This window comes from Bufo bufo, chromosome 5, assembly GCF_905171765.1.
Source record: "Bufo bufo chromosome 5, aBufBuf1.1, whole genome shotgun sequence".
Classification (NCBI taxonomy): Eukaryota; Metazoa; Chordata; class Amphibia; order Anura; family Bufonidae; genus Bufo; species Bufo bufo.
The window spans coordinates 107,337,290-107,358,970 of record NC_053393.1 but is presented as its reverse complement, the minus strand read 5'-3'; the positions used below and the strand labels follow the sequence as shown (position 1 = coordinate 107,358,970).

Sequence of the window (21,681 nt, the reverse complement as noted above, 5' to 3'; positions counted from 1 at the left end):
ACCTACTCCTCCGTCCACAGGATACACCGTCTTCTTCTTTAGGATACCACACACCCACAGTCTCTCGGTTATTCTGCCGATCTTCAGGTATCTTTGCCCCCCCCCCCCCCAATTCTGGAGTGGGTTCACCCTTACAGTCTTTAACTGGCCTTTCTATAACAGTCTCTTGGTGTCGGCCACCCCCACTTTGGAGTGGCCACACCCCCACAGTCTCTCGGTAATTCTGCCGATCTTCTGATATCTTCGTCCCCCCCAATTCTGGAGCGGGTTCACCCTTACAGTCTTTAACTGGCCTTTCTATAACAGTCTCTTGGTGTCGGCCACCCCCACTTTGGAGTGGCCACACCCCCATAGTCTCTCGGTAGTTCTGCCGATCTTCAGGTATGGTCCGCCTCAAAGGCATCTGGTGCGGGTTCACCCTCACAACCTCAGTCCCAACTTTCTTCTATCCAATGTCTGTTTCCATCTTGATGGGTGCGGTTCTCCCGTGGACAGATTAATAGGTCTTTACAAGGCAGGTCAAACTCTTAAGCGGTGATGTCATAGTACCTAAATTCTACTGCGGAGAACACCTCCGCCACACTACACCTCCAGCCCTTCCCTTAAGAACCTCACCGTTCCAGGGTTCAAGGTGGCAAATGAATGATGCCTGTCCCTATCGTGACCTAACCTTATCCCCATTCACACAAAATACATGTCACATCCCTCCCAACACCACCAAATTCCATTAAATGTGTGTACCCATAGAGACTCATGCAACCTGGCATATCTCTACACCTCCAAAGACACAGGTAGGTCGCAGACCCCTGTGTCAATGGGAAACGACTATAGGATGCAAATGTGTACAGCCGAATATAGGCTGTCACACATTTGTACCTAGAGTGTCTATGGGTACACCATCGAACAACAAACACAATCAATCAATAAATGTACAATACAATGTGCTATGGGGTTTCAGGGTAGTACAAGTTATACGTCCCGAACCCTCATAGGAAACAAAGTGTGTCCATACGATATTTGGCTACAGGAACAATGTTTGAGTTATGTCCTGAGCCTCCTCCTCCGGATAGTTCTGTAAAGTTCTGTCTGGTTCTGGTGTATTTGGTCAATAAGTCCCTTGACCCTCCGATTACGATGACCAGAACCAGAAGAAGTTTCACTGGGTGAAACACGTGATAATAAGTTCTTCCACCCGAACGTCTCCCAAGTCTTCCTCCAGAGCCTTAAATAATGTTCCCGCTGGATTGTGGCACAGTCTTATCTAGAACACCTCTAGGCAGAGGTCGCTTAGTTGCCAAAATCCAGTGGGATCCTCTGGAGCTTCACAACAGTGTCAGGGGGAATAGCTGGCCTCTTCTGTGGCATCTCCTAGGTTTTTTCTTCCGCTCCATATAAAATCACACCTATGGCAGAAGAAAACACCAGGCGCTCCCAGGGGAATTTCTCCCCTAACAGTGCAATTAAATGTGAAAATTCCCAGCACCAATACCTTTGACCCAATGGTAGAGAAAGGTATTGGGCTGCCCTTTATCTCACAGGACCCCTCGTTATCCCAACACTGGTGTCTGAACACCCTACCTTCAGAGGAGCGTGTCCTCTGTTGCACATCCCTCTGCACCAACAGATAAGGATGGCCACCCTACTAGGTTAGGATAACTGGAGTTCTGTGGACAAAGCACCATCTTGTTATTGATGGCACCACATCCCTGTCCACTCGTGTGCACCCAGGCTGATTTCCCCCTGTGATCCTGCCTTGTGGAGGCCCGCAGAACCAATGGCATAGTCATGCCCTGGCTCCCCAGGACCCCACAACACAAGAACACAGTCCACACTCTGCTGCCAAACACTCTGCGTCCAATCCCTATCAGAGCTGTGCTGCCTGCTCGGACTAGAATCAAGTGCACATCACAACATTACACCAATGTTGTCTGTTCGCCCCAGTCCCCAGCGCAACACAGCCCTTACCGAAAACCTTGAGCAAAACAGTGCCATCCGTATCGATCTGAGACCCTGGTTGCCCAGAATAATATCACATCATCCTTTGTGTGCTGCATGGAGAAGATCATTATGACTTCTCCCGACCAGCAGGATTTCCCATGTGATATTATCTGCTCGCGAACCAATACGTTCTCGATCCACAGTATAACACTGTTCCACTCCAAGGGGACACAGAATGAAACAAAGACAGCAGATGGGACTTACAACACTACATAAATCAGCATGGTAGAACACATCCGTAGACAAGGACTACCACCATCAACATCAAGAAAAACTTACAAACAGATAACAAAAACACACAACATGGACATACACAGGGAACACACGGTGTAACAAATAGTACGGGGGTGTCAAATGTTGCCTAGCCTAGCTTGGCCACTCTGACCCCTCAGCAGCTGGTGATGCTGCCGAGAGGTAACCCCTTTATGGCCAAGCTGACTAGACCCCACTGCACAATTTGTTACCTGGCTGATACTGTTGGACACATTGCAATTACTTGCACAAGGGCAATTCCTTGCAATGTGTCCTTTGTTCCCACACCTGAAACACGTGACTTGGTTTCCTGTCCTGTGTGTTTTGCAGTGTCTCGCTATGTGACCTAGGCCACCACATGCAAAACATCTGATGTTTGCTCTGCATGGCCCAGGTCCATCTACACTGCAGCCGTGCTCCCTTCTCCTGAATTGTACCATCCTCAGGGACGCACTCTTCACAGTTCTTTTTCCCAAAGTCAGGGAAAAATCTCTGTTAGTCTGGACCGGCTTGACCTGATGATCAGACCGGTCACAGACTACTCTCCCCCCTTGTGGCCCTGCACAGGGCAACGTTTTGGGAGATTCCGACCCTGGCTTTACGGAAAAAGAAAGGGCCGGCACCAACTTGGTGATCACCTGTTGCATGCCAGACATTAGCTGGGACCTTACAGCAACCTCAGCCTTCAATTTGGCTACCGTCACGTCAGTAGAGGCAGTCCGCTCCTTGAAGGCCTTGACCTCAGTATAAGACTGAGTCAACTTAGCCTCAATTTCCTCCTTCTGCCTCTGCAGCTCTACTACCTGTGACTCTATCCTAGCCACCTGCTCATCTCGGTCAACAGTAGACTGCACATTCTCTGCCAGCTGTGCCCGCAATGCCGAAACCTGGTCAGAATTATTGGCACAGCACTGGCAGTGAATGGCCGGAGGAATTGTCTCCGTTGACTGAGACACCAGCGCAACTTCCTTTGGCTTACAGATGCTAGCCTCAAACATATGAACGAGTTTGGCTAGCATCCGAAGCCGTTTGGTGGCCTTGTTCAACACCGTCCGTTTGTTAACACAAAGCTTGTCATAACTACAAGCCTGTGCTAACAAATCGGACCACAGCATTTCTGCTGACTTGTATGTAGTGGGGAGGATGGGGTTAAATGTGCTGTGTCTGCTCAAGTGTTGCAGTGTGGGGAAGTCAATACTCACCGTTTGATGAGAGTCCATTTTCTCCTTGGGGCCGTACCTCGCAGCTGCTTGGAAGAAGTCCATTTTCCCGGATCGCCTCTTCCCGACCAGCCTGACTTGTATGCCGCTCCCACGAAGATGGATCTCCTTCAGTGACGTGTCTTCTCCCTTGCAATCACTTGAGCGATGCAGTGACATTTTTCTGAGCCTCCATCTTCTTGTTGGTGCTGTACTTTTCCGTCCCTTGCAGCTGCTTGAAAGAAGTCCTTTTCTTCCGGATAGCTTCTTCCCGACCAGCTGGACTTCTATGTACCGCCAACGAAGATGGATCTCTTTCCGTGCCTTCTTCTCTTACCCCAGCGACGGTGACCGTGTAAAGCAAATACAAAAATATTAATAACAGAATAATTATAGATTCTCTGCTAAAGATTTTGATCTGCGCCCGGTGTTGTGAGGAAGAGTCGCGCTACCTGTCCGAATTATCAGGTCCTAGACGCTCAGACCACTGACCGCGTCTCTCTTGCCTGATAATTGACAGTGTAACGGACCTCTAGCCTCAAAACCAAACACAGATTTCAAAATCTAAGCAGTGGGCCTGGCTCGCCAATGTAAAGGGGGAATATTAATCACCAATATTTATGCAAATATCGATAATTAATATTCATAAATGGGAGGAGCCCTCTAGTGATAACGCCGCCCATTTATGCCTTTATATAATAACCATACCTTCGCTATGCTCCACACTGATCGCTATGCTAGCTGCATGCGCCTTACTAACTTGCTACCGCTAACAAGTACACGCTACACAAAAGGGTACAAATATAACGGTATTTATTACACCACGCAATACACTAACAATACACTACGCACGCAATACTAACAATACACTACGCACGCAGTACACTACAATACAGCACTAAATATACAATCCTAAACTACACTACACGTTCCCAATTCCACCCAGGAACTAACTACACAGTTCACACATACAAGTATATTAACAATCCACCCCACCTGACTATTCACTGTCCCTACGGGGTATGACGAAGGGTTAAAAGGATTGTTTGCAGAGCAGAAGCATGCTCTACAGGACCAGGGTAACCACCAGGGGTTAATCAGGGCCACCAGGGTAAAGGGGTTAATGCAGGCCGGACAGGGGAACAGGGCACAGACATCAGGGGTACAAAGTGTCCGGGGGGGGGACCAGGGGCATGCCTGGCAGGGAAAGGGTTAATAAGGGGAGAGCAGACACACAGGGAACCAGGGGATGAGCAGGATAACCAGGGGTGAGGGTACCAGGGGTTATGGGGAGGAGTGGGGGTTCGTTGGTGGGATAATGGCGTGGGGGTACGTTGGTGGGATAGTGGGGGGGTTATAAGGGGGTGATACTTAAGGTTTTGTTGGTCTGCTCGTTCGTCCAGGGGGGGGGGGTCTGGTCGGGCGCTCTGCTCCGAGCGCAGGATGAAAGGCTGCAGGGGTCGGGTCCGGTGGAGTGCAGGATGCGCTGCCCTTTCAGGTGGTGGGGGGGGGGTCCCGATCCTGAGCGCCGATGCACTCTCCAGGTGGGGGCCCCGATCCTAACTTCCTTGGGCCGGAGGGGGGGGGGAAGGCACGTTGTCCTGAGCGCCGATGCGCTCTCCAGCTGGGGGGCCCCGATCCTAACTTCCTTGGGCCGGAGGAAGGGGGACCGCTTTGTCCTAAGCGCCGATGCGCTTCTCAAGGTGGGGGCCCTCTCCTCTCCTAATTTCCAGAGTGCCGGGGCCGCCGGATATTTATCCCCCCGGCGGCCCGCACTCCCGCGCCACCAGGGGGCGCGCGCGCACTACAGTGCAGGACACGTGGGCCGGCGCGGTGAGATGACATCACCGCGCCTGCCCGCGCGTCCCTGCACGCGCGCCGCAGGGCCGCGTGCACTTGCTGACAGGCGGGAGATCCTTTGATCTCCCGCCTGTAGCTCCCAGCATTCTGGACATCGCAAGGGTAATTGCGATGCCAGAATGCACATAATAGAGTGAGCGGAGGTATCTCCTCTCTCTCTATTATGCTTAATTATCTCCAGCAGGACTGCAGATAATTAGAACAAAAGGATTCAAATTCTATTTGTCCGGTCATCCTGGCGCCTTCACCCAGATTACATCTATGTAAATGCTTGGGGCACATTTACATTGATGCATCTGTGTCCATGTAAGGGGGGGGGGGGATTTATATGGTATGGGGATATGACAAGGGGGCATAATATGAATATACATGTGTATTGATGCTTGGGGCACATCCATACACATGTATACATTAATCATACATTCTAAGGGGGATTATATAAGGGGCCACATTCATATATATATAAGGGGGCACAGATAATCAGGGGCACATCACAAGCCCCTATATTATCAGGGGGCACAAGCCCCTACATTATCAGGGGGCACAAGCCCCTACATTATCAGGGGGCACTAGCCCCTACATTATCAGTGGGACGGCTCCCAGGGGACACATATTTCCCACAGGGGCCAACATGAGCCCCTGGGGATCACCATGGGCAGACGTGCGCAGATGCTGGGCACATCTGCGCACATCGTCCCATGATGCTATGTCTAATGTATGCACATATATACCATACATGCCCGCACGTGTTTGCAGGCATGCATGGATATATATGCATACGTCTCAACCGTTCCTCAACAGTCACCTACAATAAATATCATCCATAACCCCAATTGTAGTATCAAAAAAATGATTTTACTAATTCATGACCATACCCAAAAACAGGACATTGAGATAACCCATAATTCCCAACATATCTTCTTTGGTGTTCTATATCATTAATTAATTGAAGATAGGACAGTTAGCAGTAAAATAGGGCGGATAGAGACCAGTAAGGTAGGGTAATAACCAGTAAGTTAGGACAGTGACCAGTAATATATGGAAGTGAATTGTAAGATAAGGCAGTGATCTATAAATTAGGGTGGGAAGTGACCAGTACGATAAAGGGGGCAGTGAATAGATGAACCAAAGGCACTTTCCAAATGGTCTGAAAGCTGGAACCTTATTGGCTGCTATGAACAAGCTCCGCTCGTCTTATGCAGTGCTTTAGATGAACCTCTTCATACACATAAATCATCCCATACAGTTCCCTGGTACAGTAATGATCCCCCTCCTGCAATGTCAGAACTTACTATGATCTAAAGAGGGGTCGCAGACTTCACTACAGACACACGGATGCTTCTCTCTTGCAGACAGAGGGGGATGTGATGCAGCAGAGCTGGGAGAGATCTTCCTCCTCCTGCAGCCGGTAACCAGGAATGACAGTTGGTAACAGCAATTATCATTCATGTCTCTGAGGGGAAGTGCTGATTGGTTGATCAGATTCTAATCCACCAATCAGCAGCTCTCTGTTCTCTACAGCCTGGGACTGGAGGAGCACACAACAGCCCGAGCCCTGAGTGCAGCACAACTGATGTGTGCGACTGTGAGTGGACCAATTATTACCCCCATAGCAAAGTGTTGGTAGGGTTGATGCAAATTAAATTTCCCATTAGTGTCCATACTTTTGCTCTTTTTCCCCTGAAATACTTAAACTTTTTTGTTTATAGCAGGGTACATATGGTTAAAGGAATTATTTTTTATTTATTTCACTATGCAGTAAATAAGCATTATTATTAATCCCACTAGATGGATTTCATCCGTTCCTGTTATTTTTCACCTTCCTGACAGAGCCTAGTTTTAAAAATCAGTAACTTTGGGATGCTTTAATTATCCAAGCCATTAAGAGACTCTTTTTCTAAATTTTATAAATTTTTATTTCTCTGCTTTTATATTTAACTTTTTTTTGCGATATGTTTAATTTAATTCTGTATTTGAGATAAAAAGAAAAAAGAAAAGAAAAAAGAAGAATATCCAGGAGGCTCCTGACAAATGGAGAGATCTATTGCATGAGTTGGCAAATCTACTGGGCATCACGGAAGACTTCTGGCACTTCCCGTACTACAGTCCTCCATGAACCTGTGTGTGGGATCAGATGCAGCTCTGGCACCCAAATGTACACCGAGGGGGCAGTGCCATGTCATGAAAAGGATGTGTGGCCTATTAGAATTGGGCATGGTCTGCAGAAAGGGGCAGTGCATTGTGCCTGTGTATACTATGAAGGGGACATGGCAGACTCCAAGAAATCAAGCACTGATGGCCTCACCTAAGGAAAAGAAATCAGAATTAAAGTTGCAATGAAAACTTGCTCTGCTATATGGCTGCCCAACTGCGGTGCACAGTACATTACACACCGATCAGCCATAACATTGTAACCACATATCGTAGGTGAACTGAATAACATTATATTGTGTCAATATCAATTGTGGATTATACATATAAGGTGACAAGTGAACATTCAGTTCCTGAAGTTGATGTACTGGAAGCAGGAAAAAGCAGTCAGAGCACACTGTGCATTACAGCTTGCTGTATATGTAATTGAGACCCCAGACCTGACCTCTGAATTAATTCAGACCCAAACCAAGCCAAAAAATGTATTCTAACCTCTGACCAGAACCCTAAATTATTTCAGACCTCGTAGCAAACCCCTAAGTTAAAGGAGCTGTCATTCCTTCACTCCTTGTTCACTGAAAATGTGGCCGCTGGAGTCATCAGCTGATGTTCTCTCAACATCTCCAGAAAGCAGCTGATTTTGCTGGGGGAAGCCTCGACCATCCACATCCAGCCAGGTATTTCATTTCGGATGAATGGCTGTCCCTGTAATAGAAGGGTGACCTAAGTCTGACTGAGTCAGGGATGCTCATACAAAGCAGCTCTCAGTTTTAGCTCTTAGAGGGGAGTCCCAAGCCCAGTGGCGTAGCTATAGGGGTCGCAGCGGTCGCAATTGCGACCGGGCCCCTAAGTCAGGGGGGCCCACGGGGCCCCCCACGAGATAATGAGTAAAGCCCTGGCCCGGGTAGTTTACAATACTTGTGCGCTGCAGGCGGCGCCGGCCCTAACCCCCAGGCGTTCCCATGGTGACGGGGACGCTTGCCTGGGGGTTAGAATATACCATCGGATCTGAGTTTTACGAGCTCAGTGAGATCGTAAAAACTCAAATCCGATGGTATATTCTAACCCACAGGCGTTCCCATGGTGACAGGGACGCTTGCCCGGGGGTTAGAATATACAGGGCCACGCCGCTCACAGAAGTATATTTATAAACTAATCAGTAACTACTTTAACTTTAATCATTGCTCATTGCTGAGCTCTTTACTTGGATTATTTGGATATCTTACTTTGTCTTAGCTCCGGTAATAGCAGGCAGTGCGGGGGGCGGCGCTCACTCACTGATGTCACGCACCTGCGCCGCCTAGTGGGAGGAGCAGGCGCGTGACGTCATTGAGTGAGCGCCGCCCCCCGCACTGCCTGCTATTACCGGAGCTAAGACAAAGTAAGATATCCAAATCAGCAATGAGCAATGATTAAAGTTAAAGTAGTTACTGATTAGTTTATAAATATACTGCTGTGAGCGTCGGGGAGGGGGATCTGTGGATGGCACTGTAGAGGGATCTGTGGATGGCAGTGCCATCCACAGATCCCCCTACAGTGCCATCCACAGATCCCCCCTCCCCTAAACAGTGCCATCCACAGATCTCCCCCTAAACAGTGCCATCCACAGATCCCCCCTAAACAGTGCCATCCACAGATCCCCCCTCCCCTAAACAGTGCCATCATGGCACTGTTTAGGGGAGGGGGGGTCTGTGGATGGCACTGTTTAGGGGGGATCTGTTGATGGCACTGTTTAGGGGGGATCTGTGGATGGCACTGTTTAGGGGGGGATCTGTGGATGGCACTGTTTAGGGGGGAGATCTGTGGATGGCACTGTTTAGGGGGGATCTGTGGATGGCACTGTTTAGGGGGAGATCTGTGGATGGCACTGTTCAGGGGAGGGAGATCTGTGGATGGCACTGTTCAGGGGAGGGAGATCTGTGGATGGCACTGTTCAGGGGAGGGAGATCTGTGGATGGCACTGTTTAGGGGAGGGGGGATCTGTGGATGGCACTATTTAGGGGGGATCTGTGGATGGCACTGTTTAGGGGGGATCTGTGGATGGCACTGTTTAGGGGGGGATCTGTGGATGGCACTGTTTAGGGGGAGATCTGTGGATGGCACTGTTTAGGGGAGGGGGATCTTTGGATGGCACGGGGGGGGGGGGGGGGGGATAATTTTTTTTGCTATGGGGCCCATGCATTTCTAGCTACGCCCCTGCCCAAGCCCTAATACAATGTCCTGATGCCAGGTTTCCTTGTTACTCCAGAAGAACGGGAATTCCAGGCCCAAATACAACGTTCTGATCAGGGCTGGCCTTAGGTATTCAGGCGCCCTGTGCGAGCTAATCTTGTGCCCCCCTTCCCCCCAGTTCACCTAAACATACACAAAGAGGAAAACAATCTTTGTAACAAACAGTTTTTTTAAATTACAGATAATTTAAGTGCAAACAAGTACAATCATACCCAGTGTCACCCAGGGCCAGTCCACTGCCCCCCTTAATCATACCCTGTCACCTTTACCCAGTCCCTTGCCCTTCTTAATCATACCCAGTGTCACCCATAGCCAGTCCACTGCCCCCCTTAATCATACCCTGTCACCTTTACCCAGTCCCCTGCCCTTCTTAATCATACCCAGTGTCACCCAGGGCCAGTCCATTGCCCCCCTTAATCATACCCTGTCACCCTTACCCAGCCCCCTCAATTAGACCCTGCCCCCCTTAAATTAAGGGTGACAGTCTCTTTGTGACATTTTTACTACAAAATCACAGTGAGATACAGTTGTCACCATGATTTTGTAGTAAAAAGATCACAGAGAGGCAAAGAGCATTATCAATCATGTTAATGCTCCGTGTCTCTGCTGTCCGGGACGGGGCTTGGCACTCTTTCACGCAGCGGATTACCCGCACGGCATCCGCTCATGTGAAAGAGCCCTTAGGCCCCTTGCAGACTAGCGTTCCTCCCGCAGGAGTCCACATCGCAGCACCCGGCCTGACCTCCCAGCGCTGCCGGAGGTCACATAGCATTATATTGATTGATCTAACCCTTAAAGTTCTGGAATGTATTGGATAACACTGGCATAATGCTGTTAGTGTCATCTAATACATTCCAGCACTGTAAGGGTTACATAGCATCATAAATCAATATAATGCTATGTGAATCCCGTCAGTGCTGGGAGGTCAGGCTGGGTGCTGCGATGCGGACTCGCTGCAGGAGGAACGCTCGTCTGCAAGGGGCCTTAGCACAGGGGGGCCCACTGAGGCTTTATCGCCCAAGGGCCCAAATGAACCTGGAGCCGGCCCTGCAGGACTGTACATAGTTATGCCTTGTCTGCCATAGCAGAAGTCATTTGCAGCTCTGACTAATAAAGTGGGGTCATAAGTGGAGGATCCCTTGTATGATGTTAAAGGGGTATTCCGGTTATATAAAGTGATCCCTATCCACCAGATAAGGGATAACTATTAGATCGGTGGGCTCCATACCCCTTGGATTCCCCCTGAAATGAATGAAGCAGCCGCTCAGCCTACCCTGCAGAATTCCCATAGAAATGAATGGAGAGGTCGGGCACAAGCCTGACCAGCTGCTTCGCATTTTGGGGGCTCCCACGTGGTAGGACCCCCACTGATCTAATAGTTATTCCCTATCCTATGGATATCGGCTAACGTTATGTAACCAGAATACCCCTTTAATATACCCTGAGGACGTGTTCACATGGTTGACTTTCTACACTGATTTCAGTGCGTGTTCTGCACCCAAATTCCTGGGAAAACCGCAGCAAATTCCATGTAACACTGAAGTCTGCGGCTGTTGGGAGGCTGGTGCGGCTTATGTGACACCCCGGGCTGGCAGTCTGATTTATTGGGGACACTGCTGGATGTTTGTGGAGGAGCAGTCTGTAAAGGGTTAATTGACTTCTCCGCTATTTAGGCTGTAAACCCCGCCCAGCAGCCGCCAGTCATGTGACTTTATTGTTGCTCCAGCTGTAACCAGGCAGCGGGGTCACGGGGTGGACTCTATCACTTCCGGGTCACTTTTAATGTATACGGGTGGCAGCGCTGAATGACAGCCGCACCACATCCGGGTCAACGGCGCAGAGGACGAGGATGCTGTGGGCTGCCCAGTATGGGGGGCGCTGCGCGGGACGCTGTGTCTGGGGAGGGCACGGACGTGTGTCTTCTCCCTGTCCCTGCGGAGCAGAGCGCCGCCCGGGCGTCAGGTGAGGCTGACCTTGTATCTCTACGCGTCACGTGGTGTGTGCGGCAGGTAGCCTTTGGTGCTGTACTGACCGCAGTATGGAGTGTGCATCAGGACCCCTCATCATCACCTTACCCTAAGGCCTGCCTAATATGGGAGCCTACTGTCGTCTAACATCAGTGTTTCCCAACCAGTGTGCCTCCAGCTGTTGCAAAACTACAACTCCCAGCATGCCCGCACAGCCCAAGGCTGTCCGAGCATGCTGTGAGTTGTAGTTTTGCAACAGCTGGAGGCACATTGGTTGGGAAACAAACAGACTGATGTGTATGGGGTGGGAGGGTGGACAGCACTAGGACCACCTCTGTATTTTGTGGATCAGTGATTTGCGGACTGCAAAATGGATGCAGTCATGTAAATGAGGCCTGGTGGTGAGGGTTCAGATCCACGGGGCCCGCGCCCCAGCATTGGAGTGTAGTTGTACTAGCAGAGAAATGAATGGGGTCACAGCGGAACTAACTCATTTGACGGGACCCCATAATGGGAACAAATCCAACACTGCTGCATTTCTGGAGATTCTGAGGCTGTGGCTGCACCACGACCCCATTCATTTCTATCCTAGTGCCGCTACGGTGCGGCGACCGAGGGCACTGTGTACCTGCGCCCTAGAGGGCGACATGCTTCTGCCACTCACAGACGTGAGATATTGGAACACTTTCCGTAATAAATAAATTACTAAGTCTAATACTTTTGACTCATTTGTATGATCTTTATCTACTTTTAGGACTTCTGTAAAAATCTGATGTGATGGAAGCCAAATTTTTGCGGAAATTAGATGATTCTGAAGGATGCAGCAATGTATATATGAGATAGATAGAACCTTAAAGAGGACCTCTCCGGACATGCCTGTTTTTAATATCTTCATGCATCCCCCATGTAATAACAATTCTGTTACATCTCTTCTTATGGCTCTGTGTTGTGCTATTCCTCTATTATTTACACAAGAAGTTATGAATAAACTGCTATTGGCCTTCAGTAAGGGTACAGAGGGGTGTAACCAGTTAGGGGGGTTACCTGCTCAGTCTGAAAACGGCAACTGATTGGATAGAGTGAGTCTGTGCAGGTACACACCCCACCCCCCCCAACTTGTGACCACCGCTCCGTACCCTTACTGCAGACTGCTAGCAATTTATTCATAACTTCTAGTAGGAATAACAAAGGAATGGCACAACATAGAGACATAAGAAAAGATGCTCCAGAATTATTATTACATGGGGAATGTATATAGCTATTAAAACAGGCATGTCAGGCGAGGTGATAGGTCCTCTTTAATGTAGTATCAGGGGAGGGCAGAAGATGGGGGTACATGAAGGACAACAACATGTATGGGGCAGTCAGGAAAGTTGATCATCAGCCAGAGAAGCATTTGGCTTATTGCTGTCCTATGTGTGTGGTTGGCTTTAGGGCTCTTTCATACGAGCAGATCCCGTGCGGGTAATCCGCTGCGTGAAAGACAGCCAAGCCCCACTCCGGACGGCAGAGACACGGAGCAGTAACATAATTGATAATGCTCTTTGCCTCTCTGTGATCTTTTTACTACAAAATCACGGTGACAACTTTATCTGATCGTAATTTTATAGTAAATAGATCACAGAGAGGCACGGAGCATTATCAGTCATGTTACTGCTCCGTGTCTCTGCTGTCCGGAGAGAGGGCTTGGCCCTCATTCACGCAGCAGATTACCCGCACAGGATCCGCTCGTGTGAAAGAGCCCTTAAAGTAAAACCTGGGCCGGCAGAATGTCTATTATACACATTTATTTGTATTATTTTGGTTTAGTACTGTTTACTGTGTATTGTGCCGTTCACCTGAATGGCAGAGAACTGCAGTACTCTGAACGGCCACAATGAAAAGTACCACGATCTGAGGATGAACCAGTTCAAACGCTGATCACTGGGGGTGCTGGGAGTCTGACTACTGCTAATATATGATTGATGGCCTATACTAGGGATAACCCCTTTAAATTTCCACTTCCAGCATCACTTCCCTGTCTGTCACGCATGTTGTGGCTTTGACATTCTCTGACACAAACGTTTTATTTCTTTCTCTACAATAGGTTTCTGTACCTGATGTGAAGTTTGTTCGTTTCCTCAGCACGTCCTCCACTCCAGTAAACCATGAGGAGGACAGACTGGTTTACATTGGAAACCTGGGAACGGCAGTACCTGGTACGTTCTTGGCTGATATGTCTGCCACATCCTACTTGATGTCCTCCATGCAGGTGGAGCAGCATCAGTGTAAGACTGGGGCTACACTGTGACATCAACCTGCCACCAAGGGTCCAGGTGTTGGATCCTGGATGATGTGGTGTCACCTTGTAGCCCCAACCTTACACGGAGGTAGCGGGTGCAAGCACCAGTCAACTGGGAAAATATTGAAGAGCTGCTTCTATGTGACCTTTATATGCGGTAAATGACCAGACAGGGTATTGAAATTTCATGTTGAATTTCAAAATCCTAATCCCCTTTTGTCCTAAAAGATAAGCCCTCCTAAATGTGCCTGGCAGTTTCTTATGCCCCTCTTATTGCAGATAGAATATGGGATGACATTGATGTCTGTATTTTCACAGGGAGTGTGGAGAATAGGCTCTACTCTGCCCTAGGTGCAGGCGGCCATAGGTGTTGGGGGGCAGATATGGTGTCTGTACTGCTGTAAATATCTGGTATATCGGCATTTTGCCTGCACACTGTAATGGTGTTTCAGCAGTGTCTCGTATTAGATATACAGGAAAGACATGACTGCCCAATGAGACGTATACTGATGGCCTATCCTCAGGATAGTTCATCAGTATCTGATCAGTGGGGGTCCGACACCCCGACCTCTGCCAATCAGATGTTTTGAGAACGTACCAGCGCTCACAGTAGCACCACGACCTTCTCATAGCTTTCCCCTGGCCAGTAAAGACACGTTCATGTGTCACGTGGCCTAGGAGCAGCTCAGCCCCATTGAAGTGAATGGGGCTGAGCCACGATACCAAGCACAGCCACTATACTATGTACGGCGATGTGCTTGGTGAGCTGATCGGTGGGGGTCCCGAGTGTCGGACCCCAGCTGATCAGATACTGATGACGTATCCTGAGGATAATTATACTGCCAGAATCTTTGTGTTGCATGATGGGATACAATTCAGGAGACCCTAGAAAAGCAGAGCGAGCAGACATGTTTTCTACACCTAGTCTTTGGCTTTCTCTGGATCGAAGTTCTAGGTTGCTTTTAAAGGGACTTTTGTCTTCAGTGTTAAACCTGCCAGATATATACATATACAGTTAGAATATGTGTGTTACTAATCTGTTCTTTATTATTCATACAGGGGTGAAGTTCTTCTCCTACTCTACCAGCGTGGTCAGCTTAATTATTCTGCCAATGATTTTTGCAAATTCTGGCATCGGAGTAGACAGTCTTCCATTGAAGATTGCTTTCTTCAGCATAGTTGGATTCTTCACCTTCATTACTCCTGTTACTTTGCATTTGTTGACCAAGGGCTATGTGGTTCGCCTATATCACAACAAGGAGAGAGACCTTTATACTGCAACCACTTACAATGCATTTCTTAGAGAGAAAAGGACAGCGTTTTCCCCAGAAGATGTTGAAGTACCTGGAGTGAGCAAGATGTTCACCACATTTTATGCAAAGAAGAAATCCATGCTGATAAATCCAATGTTATTTCCCAATTCCAATGATTATCAGCACCTTATGGGCTATGATAAACCCTTCACTTTTAATTTAGAAGACCTAAATCCTCCCTCTAAGGAAAAATAAACCTTGTGTTTGTAAAGGTGTCATTTTCTTAAGATTTATTTTTATTTTTTTAAGATGACGTTTAACGCTTCCTTTCACACTTGAAGTTTTGAGTAAAGTTGAGCACAATTTTCCATCCACAGGATATGTGTGAAAGGATGGTACATACCTCATGGTACGTAAGAGAAGCTGCTCAGAGCGCAGTACGATTAAAGGGGTTCTCTGAGACCCTCAGAGTATAGCCACATGTAGCAGGTTCACTACAGAAAAAACATAGCATATCTGGATGAAATCTGCAGGGGCAAAATCCTCACCAAATCTTGCAGGTTTTACTATAGATTTCTATGCATAATTATGCAAGTTTCCATTGCAAAGGGAGAAATCCGCAGCATAAATTGTCATTTACAATTTGCATCTGGCGTTACGTGCGGATCTCGGTCCAGACATTTTCTGCAGTGTGTGGATAAGATCTGTGAAAATGTTATCCACTTCCCTGCTCCTTGCTCGGTGTGACCATACCGTAACACTGATGGCATATCCTTATAATACGCCAGCATTGTGTGTTCGGCGTGGGTCCGATGTAGCCCGGTTCTGCGCAGTCCAGTGGATGGGTGCACATGGTGATTGACAGACTCTCCTTTATGAATATGCATACTTAGCTGTCAGTCACTGTTTAGCACTACCCACAGGACTTTATAACTGTCTGCCCCCACATTAGATAGCATGCTCAACATGACACTGAGCAAATCTGACTGGTGTCCTCTGAGTGCAGAGAGTAAGTCCGACCAGGACTCCTAGGAGAGACGGTGAGACGCCTGAGGACCCTGCCCACACAGTATGATTGGCAGCTTACTGTGTATACATACTGAAACGGGGAGAGCTGTCCATCACTGTGCGCGCGCGTGGGGTAATCAGGACTCTTACTGTTTCTCCTAAGAGTCCTCTCAGGAGTTATTGAAAAGTTCTGCTCTAAATCTTGTACACATATAAATATATATGCGGTTGATCTCAGGAGGCTTTTCCCTCTAAGATATTCACTGCGCAAGCCCTGTCAATCAAAAGGCGCAGCAGCTGCAGAGAAAGCAGAGCGTCTAGGTGTAATGGTAACGCCCCCGTTGCTCCTAGAGGCTCATTTGCATATATTAAAACATCATTTTTCTTAACAGGTCAGATAGTTTCATTATCATTTTGTAGAAGAAAAAAAAAGCATATACCATACAGGATAACTTTATTTATTTTATTATTATTATTGCACAATAGACAAGTCTAGCATGCATAAAACGTCACACTCTTGGCCGGGGGGAGGGATATAATAAATACATTCAATGTGTGTGCCCGGAGTTTTCCTGGTACATATATGATACTGGTAATGAAAACAGGATGTGAACAGAGCCTTACATTGATAGGAAACTTATTAAGCTCTGCCTTGGGCATGGCTTCAGTTCATTCCAGACCAGGGGACCTTTCTTGGCGCTCTCTGCTGTAGTAACTCTTTAGATCAGTATTGATCACTGCATCTGAGATCATGGTTAACTCCAGTCCTGACCAATGCAATAGGGTGTCAGCTGTGTGCGGGCCAAACTTGTGCCTTAAAGGGGTAATCCAGAAATTGATTATGATGACCTAGAAGTCATCATGATTACATCAGCGGGGTCCAAGTCCCGGCACCCTGCCAATCAAATGTTTCAGGGAGCTACAGCACTCACTGGAGCTCTGGTGAGCACAGCCGGCAGCTTTAGGCCCCTTGCAGACGAGCGTGAGCGGATTAGGTCCGGATACGTTGCGGAATGCGTTCAGTGAAAACTGCGTTATTTTGCAAGCAAGTTCATTCAGTTTTGTCTGCGATCGCGTTCACTTGTTTAGTTTTTATCGCGCTTGTGCAATGCGAGTTAATGCGTTTTGCACGCACGTAATAAAACTGACAACATCTCTTAGCAACCATCAGTGAAAAACGCATCGCTTGCTTGTGGATGCGATGTGATTCTCATGCAGCCCCATTCACTTCTATGGGGTCAGCGCTGCGTGTAATTTGCAGAATATAGAACATGCTGCGATTTTCACGCAACGCAGAAGTGATGTGTGAAAACCAACGCTCATGTACACAGACCCATTGAAATGAATGGTTCCGGATTCCGTGCGGGCGCAATGCGTTCACATCACGCATTGCACACAGTGCCCTACATCCCATAGCAGCAGTGCTTGGTATTGCAGCTCAGCCCCATTTACTTTATGTTTACTTCACTTTATTATTTTCCAAAGTATCAATCTCGTATAATGAGCATACGAGCATCAAACAGCAAAAATATCCAAATATCAGTAAAGGATCACGCAGGATCCACATTTTCAGTGACAATCAATGTATACAAATGAGAAAAGTAAACAGATAGCACTAGAAAAGTGTAGAGAATATTCTCAAACAAGCGACATTGTACATATTATACATCAATTTAGCATTATAGTACCCCACCCCAAAGGACACTAAAGAATCAAGAGAAGTCATCTCACATATAACATTTATGAAAAATAAAACCGTTAGGGCCCAGAAAAAGAGAGCAAAAAAGACCCTTAAATAGGAAGTAATCTATATATGATATATACTACAAAGAAAAAAATAAGGGGTTGGGTCAGCACAACCTGCCTGCAGGTGCACATCACTATGGCGAAATACATATACAAACGGAAAATGCAAATGTGATCGCACACTACATCCAGCACTCTGCCCTCCATGCTGGATGAGACATTGGTTTATATTTTGGCCAAAGCATAGTAAGCCACTCACCGCGTCAAGGCTGTCTCATGAGTGGTCCCTAACTCTTGTTCCTACCTGTTCATGGGCCATGACAGCCACATAAAATCCAGGGAATGCAGGTCAGCATGCAAGCCAAGTACACTTTGCTTGTAACCCCGTCCGGTGCCATTACAGCTTTCATCGGATCCAGGGATGCAAGTACCAACATGCATGCTGAACCTACCATATACTTCTCCTGGAGCCAGATGGCTAATGGTAGGTTCTATACAAGCAGACTCAGTTTTATACTGACTTTAAAACCAGCCTCAAGGACAGATTAACTGGTCAGGTGTGCAATGACTCCAAGGAGATCGCCACGCCTCCAATATATACTACAAAGAAAAAAATAAGGGGTTGGGTCAGCACAACCTGCCTGCAGGTGCACATCACTATTGCAAAATACATATACAAACGGAAAATGCAAATGTGATCGCACACTACATCCAGCACTCTGCCCTCCATGCTGGATGAGACATTGGTTTATATTTTGGCCAAAGCATAGTAAGCCACTCACCGCGTCAAGGCTGTCTCATGAGTGGTCCCTAACTCTTGTTCCTACCTGTTCATGGGCCATGACAGCCACATAAAATCCAGGGAATGCAGGTCAGCATGCAAGCCAAGTACACTTTGCTTGTAACCCCGTCCGGTGCCATTACAGCTTTCATCGGATCCAGGGATGCAATTCCCTGGATTTTATGTGGCTGTCATGGCCCATGAACAGGTAGGAACAAGAGTTAGGGACCACTCATGAGACAGCCTTGACGCGGTGAGTGGCTTACTATGCTTTGGCCAAAATATAAACCAATGTCTCATCCTGCATGGAGGGCAGAGTGCTGGATGTAGTGTGCGATCACATTTGCATTTTCCGTTTGTATATGTATTTCGCCATAGTGATGTGCACCTGCAGGCAGGTTGTGCTGACCCAACCCCTTATTTTTTTCTTTGTAGTATATATTGGAGGCGTGGCGATCTCCTTGGAGTCATTGCACACCTGACCAGTTAATCTGTCCTTGAGGCTGGTTTTAAAGTCAGTATAAAACTGAGTCTGCTTGTATAGAACCTACCATTAGCCATCTGGCTCCAGGAGAAGTATATGGTAGGTTCAGCATGCATGTTGGTACTTGCATCCCTGGATCCGATGAAAGCTGTAATGGCACCGGACGGGGTTACAAGCAAAGTGTACTTGGCTTGCATGCTGACCTGCATTCCCTGGATTTTATGTGGCTGTCATGGCCCATGAACAGGTAGGAACAAGAGTTAGGGACCACTCATGAGACAGCCTTGACGCGGTGAGTGGCTTACTATGCTTTGGCCAAAATATAAACCAATGTCTCATCCAGCATGGAGGGCAGAGTGCTGGATGTAGTGTGCGATCACATTTGCATTTTCCGTTTATATATGATATATAGGTTAGGAAAAGGCAATTGTAAAAGAGAGGAATATAGAAGCGTGCTGCAAAACTATTATTCCCTGAGTTCCTCTGTATTACTGAGTTCTCCCAGTAGCCTTGAAAACTCAGAAGAATGGACAAAATCCACCAGAGTATTCCACCTGCTATAGAATAGATTCTCCATACCCTGCGAAAGTGCTGTAAGTTCTTCCATTCTTAACAAATATCTGAGTTCGGACGCCCATGCACAGAGAGAGGGAGCATCCACCTTTTTCCACCGACGCGGAATAACCATACGTGCTGCTACTAGAAAGAACTGCAACTGATTTTTCTTTAGACTAGCTATCGAGCCTAGGATAAGCGATAGAAGAGCAATCTTAGGAGAGTTGGGAACCGTTTTAGCCGTGAATTTGTTACATATGAGGAACACCTGGTCCCAATTTTTTTTTATTATTGGACACCCCCACCATATGTGCAACATCGAACCCACCTCCGAATTACATCTCCAGCACAGGTTAGAGACATTCAGGAACATCTTGTTTAGAGTCGAGGGGCAATAATACCATCTGGCTAGGATTTTAAAGTTCTTCTCCTTCGCATGAGCAGCCATAGACAATCCATGAGAGAGTGCACACACCTTAAGAACATCCTCCGATGAAAAGGACAGCTGTAGATCAGACTCCCATTTTTTAAAGAACGGGGCTAAATCAGGACTACTACAGTCCATTAGAAGCCCATACAACTGTGATATGAGCTTGTAATGAACATCAGGCTTCACATAGATGTTATCAAAAGCTGTCAGATCAGGACATGACCTTCGGTCGAATAAGCAATGTATGAAAGATCTTATCTGAACATATGCAAGCCACATGGAGCCATTCCGTCTATCCTCAGGTACAAGGGAGTCATAATTTTGTAGATGTTTTTGTGCCATAGCGTCCCGGACCCTAGGACATTGGGATTTGTGCCAAATCAAAAGATTAAGTGCCCTTTCTCCTATCAGAAAATCAGGGTTGCTCATGATTGGGGTCATAGGACCTTTTTTATGCAAAATCTGAAATTTCGAGGTCCAATAATCCCAACAGGCCAAGGCGTGTCTCACCAGAAAAGGCCAACCCTCCTGGGCTGGGCGGTTGGAAACCCATGGTGCCACCGATAAATCTACTGGGGAAAGCTCCCTTTCCATCTTAATCCAAAGTTTCGGGGAGTTTCTATCCGACCAGTTTATGATCCTCATCAGCAATGCTGACGAATGATATACCCTAAGATCTGGCAGACCCAACCCTCCCTTATCTCTATGTTTAGCCAGAACCACAGAGCCAATCCTAACTCTACCTGAATTCCAGATGAATCGATTAATGGCCCTCTGAAGAACCACAAAATACCCCCTTGGTACATTTATTGGGACAGTTTGAAAAAGATACAGAAATCTCTGAAGAATGTCCATCTTAACGACTCCAAGCCTTCCAAACCACGAGATGTGCTTCAAAGAAAATTTCTGTAAATCTTCCAGTACCTTCTTCTGTAAGGGTAGGTAATTAAGAGGATAAAGTAAATGGAGCTGCCTAGGTACTTGTAATCCTAAATATGTTAAACTAACGTTCTGCCATTGAAAGGGAAAATTGCTTTGAGTTTGGGAAGCTACATCTGACGGGAATTAAATATTGAGCATCTCACTTTTAGTGGGATTCATTTTAAAGTTACTCAGAAAGCCAAACCTCTGGAATTCCTGTAGAATAGATGGGACAGCAACGTGAGGATTTGAAATATACATGAGGAGGTCGTCAGCATACAGGGCTAATTTATGATGCGCGTTCCCCAATTGTATGCCTTTAATATTCGGGTTAGCTCGTAAGGCATTAGCTAAATGTTCCATGACTATCACATACAACAAGGGAGAGAGCGGACACCCTTGCCGAGTCCCATTTTTTATGTTAAAAGAGGAGGCCAATTTGCCATTTGTTCTCACTCTGGCAGTGGGATTCGTATATAAAGCACCAATTTTCCCTATTACCGTGGGGCCTAAACCAATTTGTTTCAGCGCCCCAATCATAAATCCCCAATTAACTCTGTCAA

General features: G+C 47.3%; 1 protein-coding gene across 1 annotated transcript in view; it reads left to right on the top strand.

The window, feature by feature from the left end:
• Window positions 1–15,468, top strand: part of LOC121002408 (transmembrane protein 70, mitochondrial-like) — a 47,445-nt gene extending 31,977 nt beyond the window's left edge. Inside the window, exons 2-4 of the mRNA XM_040433867.1 lie at window positions 11,505–11,654; window positions 13,746–13,857; window positions 15,000–15,468. Of these exons, the coding sequence (XP_040289801.1) occupies window positions 11,505–11,654; window positions 13,746–13,857; window positions 15,000–15,448 (711 nt within the window). The 3' untranslated portion in view covers window positions 15,449–15,468. The remainder of the gene's footprint in view (window positions 1–11,504; window positions 11,655–13,745; window positions 13,858–14,999) is intronic.
• The last annotated feature ends 6,213 nt before the right edge of the window (window positions 15,469–21,681 follow it).